The sequence below is a fragment of the Sorex araneus genome, chromosome 4, assembly GCF_027595985.1.
Source record: "Sorex araneus isolate mSorAra2 chromosome 4, mSorAra2.pri, whole genome shotgun sequence".
In the NCBI taxonomy this organism is placed as follows: Eukaryota; Metazoa; Chordata; class Mammalia; order Eulipotyphla; family Soricidae; genus Sorex; species Sorex araneus.
The window spans coordinates 171,328,633-171,340,865 of record NC_073305.1 but is presented as its reverse complement, the minus strand read 5'-3'; the positions used below and the strand labels follow the sequence as shown (position 1 = coordinate 171,340,865).

At 41.4% G+C, this 12,233-nt stretch overlaps 1 protein-coding gene across 7 annotated transcripts in view; it reads right to left on the bottom strand.

The window, feature by feature from the left end:
* Window positions 1-814: 814 nt before the first annotated feature.
* The window catches only part of UTRN (utrophin), a 585,431-nt gene continuing 574,012 nt past the window's right edge, over window positions 815-12,233 (bottom strand). For all 7 annotated transcript variants that reach the window (XM_055134486.1, XM_055134485.1, XM_055134487.1 and 4 more), the window contains 2 exons: window positions 8,116-8,138; window positions 815-2,801 (listed from right to left, as the gene is read on the bottom strand). In XM_055134486.1, the coding sequence (XP_054990461.1) occupies window positions 2,793-2,801; window positions 8,116-8,138 (32 nt within the window). In that variant the 3' untranslated portion in view covers window positions 815-2,792. The remainder of the gene's footprint in view (window positions 2,802-8,115; window positions 8,139-12,233) is intronic.

The following is a 12,233-nucleotide window of genomic DNA, read 5'->3' as shown; positions in this document are numbered from 1 at the left end:
TAACTCTGAACTTGAAAGATTGCAACTAAATAACGACAGTCCCGGGGCCAAAGTGATAGTGCCGTGTGTAGGGTGCTTTCTTTGTACTGTGGCCAGCTGGATTTGATCTCTGGTGCTCTATATTGCCTACAGAACCCACCAAGAGTGATCCCTAAGCCCAGAGCCAGGATGGAGCTCTGAGCACTATGGGTATGGCCCCAAGAAACAACTACAGCAAAAATACCCATAGTCCCTAAGTTATTAAAACAAAATTTCAATAGGCTTGATGTACATTTTTAAACACCCAACCTTACATTTTACCTATTAAAAAAACATTCTACCCAAAAATAGAATCTGTTTATAAACTCACTGTCACTGTCACTGTCATCCCCTTGCTCATCGACTTGTTTGAGCGGGCACCAGTAACGTCGCCATTGTGAGGCTTATTTGTTACTGTTTTTGGCATATCGAATACGCCACGGATAGCTTGCCAGGCTCTGCCATGTAGACAGGATACTCTCGGTAGCTTGCCAGGCTCTCCGAGAGGGGCAGAGGAATCGAACATGAATCAGCCGCGTGAAAGGCGAACGCCCTACCGCTGTGCTATCGCTACAGCCCATTTGTTAACTCATATGTATTTATTTGAGAAAACAGAGAAATAGCATGAGAGATAGGCCATTTAGAAAAATGGCGGAGAATTATGTATGCATGAGAGAAGCAATGGAAAAATATGTGGATTCATTATGACCTGAGCTCTGTTTACAGTTCATCTTCGCAAATGTAAGTTCAAGGTCCAGATTCGATCAGCGAACACAGTCAAGGAATATCCAAGTCATCTTGTGTTAAAATTACTTTTATTCAGGATGAAAAATACAGCATGGAGTCAGATTAGATGATAGTCCATGATTAGTTCTTTACCACATATTTCAAGAGCACTACATATTTATTTCCCCTTGTTGTTACTGCAATATATCTTTTTATTTATTATTACTCAGAAGGTTACAATGTAGTGTTTACTGTAGCTTTTCTTTAATAGCAGATAAAAGACGTATCACACACAAATACAGGCAGAAAAAATACAGAACGTTTCAAAGGAAGAACAAGGGAGACACCAAATCTACAACTTATACTTCAGAGTTCAGGGGAATTTCTTTAATTGGGTGTTTTTCTCCGGAATGACGTGGCCTGATAAAAGCTCTAGATTTTGCAAACTGCATGGCATAAAGCTATTTCCAACACAATGGATGAAGAAGGATCTGAGGTAGAAAGGTGGTCATGGCTTTCCTCTTATATAAAACAATTTTCTTCTTCTCAAAATATCTATGCTGCAAATAGATACCCTTGCTCCCCAACCCCCCCTCCCCCAATCTAGTCTATAAGAATAGCAATTCTGAACTTCAAGTCTCCTTCCGGACAGATCCCAGTTCAAGAGAACCCAAAGTTAAAATGCCCTGGATGTTTTAGAAGCACTTAAGCTTAGTTATTCAAAACATATTATTTTCACTTTTTGGAGACTCTTCTATTTTTGGTAATTACAAAGCACGTTTTCATGAAACCATTTCATGTTAAATCAGAAGCTAAACCAAGTACTTAATCAAATGCACTCAAATATATAGGAAGGGGTATTACCATCTAAACGTCAATTTCATTCCCTGTGAAAGAAGTGATAAAGACTTCTGATAAACATCCTTCCTAAATGTACTGAATAAACGAAGGGAAATAAATTGTGTTCATTCACCCAAAAGGTAAAATGAAACACATTAAATTTGTGTCTTTCAGAAAGAAAATAACTGGGAATTTTTGATTATACTGGGCTTCAGTACATATAAGGGAACCAAAGATGATGATATATTGTGGTCTCGGAATTAAATAAGGGTATGCTGTTTATTTAATGATAAAAACTAATAGTGTGAGGAAAGGTTGTGTCAAATTGCTGTTCTTTTTATTTTCTTTATGTGTCAAAATGTAATTATGTTTAAATGGGCACCTTTGGTAAAATGTTCATTGATTGATTATTATCATCCTGCCTTAAATTTCCTCAGTTATAGAAATGGGACATGAAATAAATAAAGAAATACAGACCTGCTTACACAAAGCAGGGAAATAAAATGCAGGGAAAGAAATCCCAATAGAAATGCCAGTTAGGCCCACAGGATTTTTATCATGGTTATCCAAGTGGTTGCTAAAAAAATAAGTGAATAATGTCAAATAAAATTAAATAGTATAAACAGCTGAAATCTAATCCATATACATATATTTAATCAAAATATATGAACTTCATAATTTGGCCAAATCAAGGAAACGCACATAGGAAATCTATTGGTCATGTGTCTGATGAATTATAAATAACCAAAACATAATGGTGAAAGATTCAAAGAAATAAAGTTAATGTACAAGGTTAATACGAAGGAATGTAAAAATGTAAAACTGCCTCCTAATTCTTATGCAAGTTTTTGTCATGGTTATTAAAAAGTCGGTATTATATTAGAAAGCCCCCACCCACTTTCCCAATGTATACAGTATACAAATCAGTGACAAATGTACGACCGTTTCCAAATACCACTCTGTCCATTAATTTACAGTTGCATAGAAAGGGAAGAAGAAAACAATAATATATGACTACTATATAAACAAAATATCCTTTTTCTCTTTGGATAGTCAGTGTTTTACTCCTTCAGTCAAATACCCAGTCAATGGTCAACAGCATGTTTCAAGGAGCCATGAAACTTCCGAATAAATGGAACGTAGGATTGGCATTTGTTGAAAAGGGCAATACTGTTAGTCAGGAAATGTTGGTTGGCTGGATGAACACTTCACATTGCCTGTGGGAAGGAAAATAGCAGTCAGAGCAACATTTACATAAAGCATTACAAGTGGCAGAGGCCTGTCAACTCCCCAAGGAAACACAAGCGCTTCTTCCAGAAATCGTCAAACCCGGTAGTGCTGTGTTCATTAATGTTAGTAATGAAAGCTTCAGTGCTGAGTCACGCTGAAAATAAGACTAAGTGGTTTTGTGAATTGTCTCTGGTACTCTTTTGTCTGAAAACTAAACGTGAGATAGGAATGTACTCATACTTTAAATGTAAGGATTATTCTTGGTTTCAGATGAAATGATTTTTAGTTTTTAAGCATGGCATAAAGAAAACGACTGAAGTGTCATTATAAAGAACTAAAGTAGATTTCTTGAGCGTAAGGATTCCAAAATTTTAAGTCTACACAACATGATCATGAACAGCACCGCTATTGAGGCAAAAGCCCACACTGTTCATGAATTTCCAAACTATGGAAACTAAGAAGAAGATGAAATGCTAAAGATTAGAGAAAAGCAAAGGAATCTGCAAAGAAGAAAACAGGGGAAAAAAAAGAAAGGAAAGAGGAGAAAAAAAGATGAGGAAAGTAGGAGGAAAGAGAAGAAAAAACTAAAAGAGAAGAGAAAGGGGCCTCTTAATAGAAGTCAACTAGAAACTACAATCACCAACAACTGAAGACTATTTGATTATTCTTGAGGTACAGGGTGTTTGGGTAATATCTGGTGGTGCACGGAAGCTACTCCCAACTATATTCTTGGGGTTTACTTAGTCAAAACTTGGGTGGGAGGCTGGAGCGATAGCAAAGCAGGTAGGGCGTTTGCCTTGCACACGGCCAACCTGGGTTCAGGTCCTAGCATCCCATATGGTCCCCTGAGCACTTCCAGGAGTAATTCCTGACTGCATGAGTCAGGAGTAACTCCTGTGCATTGCCGGGTGTGACCCAAAAAGAAAAAAATAAAACTGGGGTGGGTCACACGCAACTTCAGAAAGAATCCTCTGAACCTATCCTCCAGCCCCTTTCTTAAAATCTTAAAAAAAAAAAATGAGGATTAGGTCTCTGAAATCCCTTTCCACTTCTGAGCCTTTAAAAAATTCTCAGTCATCTCTTTCTTATGTGATTTACAGTCATCATGGTGTAGATCCTCCTTATCTTTTGTTAAGTTGATTTCTAGGTACTTGTTTTTGGGTACTATTTTAAATGGGATAGACTCTGATCACATTCTCCTCTGATTTTGTATGTAAGAAGTTGTGTTCTGGGGCTGGTGTGATAGCACAGTGGGTAGGGCGTTTGCCTTGCATGCAGCTGACCTGGGTTTGAATCCCAGCATACCATATGGTCCCCTCAACACCGCCAGGAGTAATTCCTGAGTGCTGAGCCAGGAGTAACCCCTGTGCATCGCTGGGTGTGACCCAAAAAGAAAAAAAAAAGTTGTGTTCTGACTTTGTACTTGGCCATTTTGCTGTATTGGTTCACTGTTTCTACAACTTCTATTTATTTATTTATTTTGCTTTTTGGGTCACACTCGGTGATGCACAGGGGTTACTCCTGGCTCTGCACTCAGGAATTACCCTTGGCACTGCTCAGGGAGCCATATGGGATGCTGAGAATCAAACCCGGGTTGGCCGCGTGCAAGGCAAACGCCCTACCCTCTGTGCTATCGCTCCAGCCCCTCTAGGGACTATTTTTTTTGGTGGGAGTTTTAGGGTCTTCTATGCATATCATGTGCTATCTGTCAAGTTTGATAGTTTGGGTTCTTTTTCAATTTGGATCCCTTTTATTTTTCTTGCCTGAATTCTGGAGTCGGAACTTCTAATACTATCCTGAATAAAAGGGAAGACAAGGTGGTGGGTATGTTGGCGGGGAGAGGATGGGATATGGGAACACGGGTGGAGGGGTTGGTGTTGAAACACATGCTTAAAACAAAACTATTAATAACTTTGTAAATCATGGTTTTTTAAAAATAAAACTCATTTTAAAAAAGTGGTTTTGGGATAATAAAAATAAAACACGCCCCAGTCCAGTTTCCCTCTCATTTCCCAGAGCCCACACTCCAGTCTGCCTCCTTGGCACTCATTTTCAAGTTTGGTTGCTGCAGTTTGGATCTCTTGCTTTCCGTTTTGTTGGTTCTGCGGTCCAGACAGATACACACATACACACACTCACACACACACACACACACAGAGATTAAAAAAAAATAAGTTTCTTGCCCCCCTTTCTAGCTCCGTTCACTCACAGTTGTGCCCTTTCCTGGGAACATGTGGATTCCCCTCATAAGTCTTTTAATGAACTACTATATAGTGCTCCAGACTCCTGGTTACTTCCATGGCCTTTCTCCTGTACAGACATCTGTTCTGCCCTTACACTGTCCACATGTCCCATCTCTCTAGCTCCTAAAGCTTTTCCCCTGTGCCCTTAAAATCACAGAATCTCCTTCAATCAAAGCCAAGTCTCCAAACACTTTTCTGGATGCATCCTTCACTGGCTAATTCTATTTATTTATTTGTTGGGGGGCACCACACTGGCAATGCTCGGGAGACCATACGGGACACCTGGGCTTGAAGGTTAGCCTTGTGCAAGGCAAATGCCCTACTGGCTGAAATATTGCTCTGACTGAACCTGCTTATTCTAACTTGGCCTTGATCTCCCCTGAAGGCGCAACTTTCCCCAAGACGCAATTAAGCCTCTTGCATAGGACCCTTTTATTCTCTCATCCTCATCACACAGAAGTTCAAGCCATTCTTAGTTCTTCATTGTGCCTTTCAGGATCATTTCTTACCCCCAACCTCTTCCTAAATACTCAACTTTTGAGTTTTCTTCCATAAAAATATACTGCCTACCCTGTCATATCCATTTAGAGACCCACTAGGGTGTGTCCTCTTACTTGGTCAAGAAGAAATGGCTATTCCCCACCTTCAACCTTAAGTCTTGCTGATTTCAGTACCCTACCAACTATTCTTCCTATACACTGGCCTGTCTCAATTATTTCAGCCACTTTCTTCTTATTTTTCCCCAGAGTTACATGTATTTCATCAATTTTTTGTTACATGTATTTTAATAAGTGTTACTTTACTGCCTGCTCATTTATTTTAAAAATATATAGCACAGCAGGTAGGGCCTTTGCCTTGCACACGGCCGACCTGGGTTCGATTCCTCCGTCCCTCTAGGAGAGCCCGGCAAGCTACCCATGGCGTATTTGATATGCCAAAAATAGTAACAACAAGTCTCACAACGGAGACGTTACTGGTGCCCTCTCGAGCAAATTGGTGCACAACGGGATGACAGTGCCACAGTGCTACATATAAAGCTAATGACTCTAACGCAGGCAGCTGAATAGAGAGGGAGCTCCCTACTGATAAATTTTGGGTATCACCAAAAATCAAGCAAGAAATGTTTGGCGAGACAACACACGTTTTCTAGACCTTGTCTAGTGATCATTGTCGGCCAGGAATGATGCGCTGATAAGACTGAGAAACAAAGTAAACAAAGTAATGTTTAGCCCAGGCTAGAAGACCTCCTTCCTGCTCCCTAGCAGTAATCTATAGCCCATGCTGAGGCAGCTTGTCAACAAAAACTGAAAGAGAAACAATTAGAAAATTCAATAAAATCAGCTTCCTAAGGCAGCCTGTGGTACTCCTTTCTGGGGTCACTCGCATCCCCACTTGAGTGGGCAGTGCCTTTCTTTGCATATACAGGACTCTCTCTTTTCTCTCTCTCTCTCTCTCTCTTTTTTTTTTTTGGCTTTTTGGGTCACACCTGGCAATGCACAGGGGTTACTCCTGGCTCATGCACTCAGGAATCACTCCTGGCGGTGCTCAGGGGCCCATATGGGATGTTAGGAATCGAACCCAGGTTGGCCACATGCAAGGCAAACACCCTACCCGCTGCGCTATTTCTCCAGCCCCTCTATTTCTTAAACAAAAACATTCTACTTCATTCTATGCTGAGATAAAGACAAGAAACTAAGCCCAGGTGCGACTAATCTCTTTTAACAGGAAGTCGGACATACCGAGCCCACAACAATTTCATCCTCCACTCTTCTGAGCTATTCATCGGAAGTTCCAAATCTGGATCACCAACAGTACCTACACAGTTCACTTTCAGTCACCCCATCTCCTGACAACCACTCTACGTTTCCAGCTAACTTGCCCTGCCTGGGTTCTGTCCTCAGCCACTTAGATGCTCAAGATAAGATGGTAATCCAAATTGGCTTCATGTCAAGCCTCTGAAACTGCAGCAACAGCGTATTCGCCAGCTCTTTTTTTGCACTCAGATACCCCAGGTACCCCTGCCTGGACGCCCTCATGATCTCCTGCAGCCCCAGCTTCCAGTTCTCCAGACCACAGAAGCAATCAGAAGGGGATCCGCACTTCTTGGTTCTCATCCGCACTCACATCACATCTCATCCAGTCACCTGCTGCATATCCCTGGGTCTTGCCTCCTGTTTGTCAATCTGTGATTCTCGTTACAATTCCAGTCCCTCCTGGCAGTATGACGCGAACACAATCAGAAGAGTCACCGTTTCAAAACAATTATTCATAAAACAAGTTCACGAAAAGTTCCTGAAAGAAAATGTTCCCCAAGGACTGATTGTAATCTCGGGGCACTCGATTACCAGGAAGAGGACCTGGGAAGCAGAAAATTAAAAGACCTGAGGCTGAGGCTGCCAACAGTTCTCAGCAGAATATTTTAAATGAAAAAAAAAAAATCAACGTGTTCTGTCCCTCGAGAAACAAACCTATCTTTGTACTTGAAGTCAATGCGTGGTGATGATAGCCATCTCCTGGCTGGGGCAACGGCAGTGGGAGTGCTCCCACAGAGTACTCAAAGGGTCCAGGAGCCACTCCCTATAATTCTCAGTCAATGGGGGCCAGCAGTTCAGGCTGCTCAGGAACTGCAATGTTAACTGAGCACCCCCTTGGATTTCAAAGCCGGGGGCCTGCAGGACTGCATACAGTGAAGTTTGGGAAATTATGTGATGTCAGAGCTAAGGTTAGTAGCATGTAAGGCGTTTGCTGAACTCCTGTTCTATCTCTTCTGATAGCAATCTTCGGTAGATATTTAGGAGAGCAGTGGTAAGCTGAATCTATCCAGAACATTAGTATCTTATTAAAAAGCTGTACTTTTTGGCATTTGTAAGTATTGGCTTGGGACGGAGCGCTCTCCTCAGCCTGACAAACGGCTCTACCTTATCAATTAACATTTAGATGTGAAGCAAGTTAATTTATTTACATGGGGAGTAAAGTCGCACTGAAATCTAAAATCAATGGGAGTAAATTGTTTAATGGTGATCAACAACAGTCAGCCCACCAGTCCATTAACTCTTACCTGTGGTCTGCTGGGGAGATTTGCTGCAAGAGAGAGAAAACAGGGAAATTAATTGTTAGTGCCTTTTTTGCTCGTTCCCTTTCCAGTCATGCAAAAAGCTTGTGCTATATCACTCCTAGGTGTCAAAAGGTTGCTAATAAGAAAATGAGAAAAATTTTATGTTGATTTTTTTAGGGCTATGTTTTAATAAGGTCTAGCTCCCTAGTAGATTTCTCTTATCTCAAAACTGTACTGGAGCGCTAGCACAGCGGGTAGGCGTTTGCCTTGCAAGAGGCCGACCTGGGTTCGATTCCTCTGTCCCTCTCGGAGAGCCTGGCAAGCTACTGAGAGTATCCCGCCTGTACAGCAGAGCCTGGCAAGCTACCCGTGGCATATTCGATATGCCAAAAACAGTAACAACAAGTCTCACAATAGAGATGTTACTGGTGCCCACTCAAGCAAATCCATGAACAACGGGATGACTGTGCTACAGTGCTGTCTGAGAAGATTAAGATACAAACATTACACCAAAATAGGCAAAACAGGGGCTGGAGCGATAGCACAGTGGGTCAGGCATTTGCCTGGCATGAGGCTGACCTGGGGTTCCCAGCATCTCATATGGTGCACTCAGCACCTCCAAGAGTAATTCCTCAGTGCAAAGCCAAGAGAAACCCCTGTGCATTGCCAGGTGTGACCCAAAAAGCAACAACAAAAAAACAGGCAAAACATAAGCTGGCTCTCCCAAATCAGTACATACTATACCGTAGTCAAACTTTTCTGCTGGAATCATGCCATGTATTCAGTTTATGTGTTGAACAGAGTCAGTTCCATGTATTCCACTGTATGGAACACATTCTGACAAAGAGGGCTTTGGAAGAGTAACAGGGCATGAGTCTAATTTGCTTTTTGGGGGCCATTTCCGGTGATACTCAGGGGTAACTTTGGGCTCTGTGCTCAGGAATTACTCCTGGCAGTGCTCAGGGGACCATCAGGCTACTGGGGATCAGTCCAGACCTGAGCTGGCCACATGCAGGGCAAATGCCTTAACCACTGAATCTCCAGTCCCATGAGTCTAACTTCTGTCATCCTTAGCCCACACAGACCCCAAAGGCGAGAAAGATGATAACAAGAGCTTGCATTAACAAAGGGTCTTATTCTTTTCTGTCCTGTAGGCATTTGGACTAATCATTGTACCTACCACGGGCCAATTATAAGCATGAGTGAAGTTCTAATTCTGTTGTCGAATTCACCTTTCTACCAGGATGGTTCCATTCATTCTTGGTTATAAAGGAGAGAGTAGCTGATTTAGAGAATTTTCTGAGGCCAGAAACTGGAAAATCTCTATAGACACTTCTACTTTGTCATCTCTCCCTTTCACTGCAATGTCTCAAAAATTTTCTTAACCCCAACCTCGGGCCAAAAAAAAAAAAAAAAAAAAAGAATCTTTCTAAGTCCCAGCAGTGCTAACAATGTCACGAATCATCAAGCATCTAAAACTCATTTCATCTCTCATTTTTCTGTGCTCAGAAAATTTAAAGTGAAAAAGTGAAAGCAGAACTTTCCTATGATACTAAGGAAAAGTGTGACCTCTACTAGGATTGCATGGTATGTCAGGCTTAAACCAGCCTACCACTGCTAGCAGATGACTAAGTTACAGCTGAAAAATGCATGGACATCCTCAGTAGCTGGGCAGTGCCCAAGGGTCAGCTTAGTTGAATTATAAGTAAGTACTACAGTCATTTGTAGTATTGGAGCAATGACAAACAGGCCTTCCAAGAGGTCCACTGCAGGCCTTCCAAAAAGTGTCATTTTGGCATGTGTATTATTTTAGGCTGAGTCATAGTTCTGACCAAAAATGTTCACTGCTCTCTTTATTACCTAGAAGAATAAAAGAATGAGGTTTTCCTTTATTAAAATAAAGTTCCAGAAGAAGCACTTATCATCTGTCTGAGAAACATCAGAGTGGCATGCATTGGTCTAGGTCACATGAGTCACCCCCTTCCTGTCATGTGAGTCCCCTACCCCTTCTCCTTGATGTCCCAGCACCTAGATCCTACTGAGCTAGGCAGTCAATCAGGTAAAGAAGCTCCTTCCCAGCCAATAAATGTTTGGAGAGACAAGATAGAATTATACAATGGAGTTTTCCTGCCAGCATTTCAAAACAAAGGTCTAGTACCCCGGAGACAGTTCACCAGTTCTGATAAGACTTAAAAAAAATCAAGAGAGCACCAGACTTCAAATCCTTTCCCTTGACTTCTTTCCCTAAGTTGGCTCTCACCTGCCTAACAACACCAAGCAAAAGCCAGTAGGGGAGAAAAAAATCTTCATATAATCAACCCAAGGCAACGGCAGTCCTTTCTTCTGGATTCAAAATTGATTCATAATTTCTGTCACTTAAGGGACACTCTCCCCTCTCTCTGGGGCCATCCCTGTTCTTCCTTGAAAGTGTCTCATCCTCCCGTGGTAAAACTCTTCTGCTTCACTATCTGTCTTCCCCTGAGATCTCTGAAAGAGATGGAAAACAGGAACAGAACTTCCCTTTGGAGACTTGTCTGCTATCTCCTTTTCCTGCCTAACCTCACCTCACCCCGAGAACCAAGGTTCACTGACAGTGTCAGGGGGTCTCAGTGCCCACAGTGCAGAACAAGCGGGTCTCAGGTGTGGTTTCATGGTTCGCTTTAGTCAGACTGGAAGAATCATAGTGTTCAGACCTACACAGAGCTTGGACAGAATTTTCCAGGTCTGACCTCCTGGGCAAACGCTTCGCCACCAATGCTATAGCTTTGGATCTACATGCTCATTTGTGGCTCATTTATTTTGGAAACTATCCCCATGCAGATTCCCTGCATACATATAATGAAGTTTGTTCTTTTTTAAAAAATTTTATTGAATCACTGTGAGTTAGTTACAAGCTTCCATGTTTGGGTTACAATCTCATAATGATCAAACACACATCCCTCCACCAGTGCACATTCCCCACCACCAATATCCCAGGTATATCCCCTTTCCCACCCTTCCCCTGCCTCCATGGCAGACAATATTCCCCATACTCTCTCTCTACTTTTGGACATTAGGCTTGCAACACAGACACTGAGAGGTCATCATGCTTGTTCCATTATCTACTTTAAGCATACATCTCCCATCCCAACTGGTTCCTCCAGCAAACATTTTCTTAGTGATCCCTTCTCTATTCCATCTGCCTTCTCCCCTCTGCCCATGAAGCAGTCTTCCAGCTATGGGGCAATCCTCCTGGCCCTTGTATCTACTGTCCTTTTGCCTACTAATCTGTCAGATGTTAATCTGGTTACTCGGCCAGCCTAGAAGAACCCAGAGGAGAGGGAATGTATTTTTCTCTTCCCCTCTGGTGAAAAGTAGCTAAATAGAATACAAATACTTAAAGTCATTTTGTTCCAAATCAACATTTCGAATCCTATAGCCATTTTATCATATAAAATGTATATGGATACTCCTTTGAACAAATTATACAAACAATTTTCTGAGAGAAATAAGTCAAACACTTTGCTTGGTAGGTTTTGAATTTTGTTGCTATTGTTGTCTTTTTGAGGGCCATACTTATCAATGCTGGAGAAAGAGAGGGACAGTCTCATCAGAGTCTCACCCATTAAAGGCATGAGCTTTGCCACTTGTTAATCATCCCGACTCCTGAGTTTTGAGCTCTTGATGAATATCACCCAAGTTTAATAAATATAGGCAGTTTACAGTGAAAATATGCCTTGTTAGTAGATAAGTAATTTAAATAGCATTTGTTATTTAAAGACAGCAAAAAAAAAATTACTCTGCTCACTACAAATATGCTGAATGCTTAGATAACATACAGGAACAAAAGTGACATAAGAAAGTTGCAACAGTCAGTAGAAATTTTAGTATGTGTGTCGCTTAATAGTCGTACAATTAAATTTACTTCATTAATGCCTTGCCAGAAAGATATGGAAATTGATGCCTTGCCTCTCTGCTCTGAAATGGAATGTAAATAATTAAAAGAAGACTTAAAAGACTGTAAATCAAGGATGCTATTGGGACTAACTGGGATATTAATTCAAGACAGAGGAGTTCTGATGAAGTGTTATGTGCAACAATATGCATGACACTATGGGAAAAGAAAAGTGTCATGTTTAAGT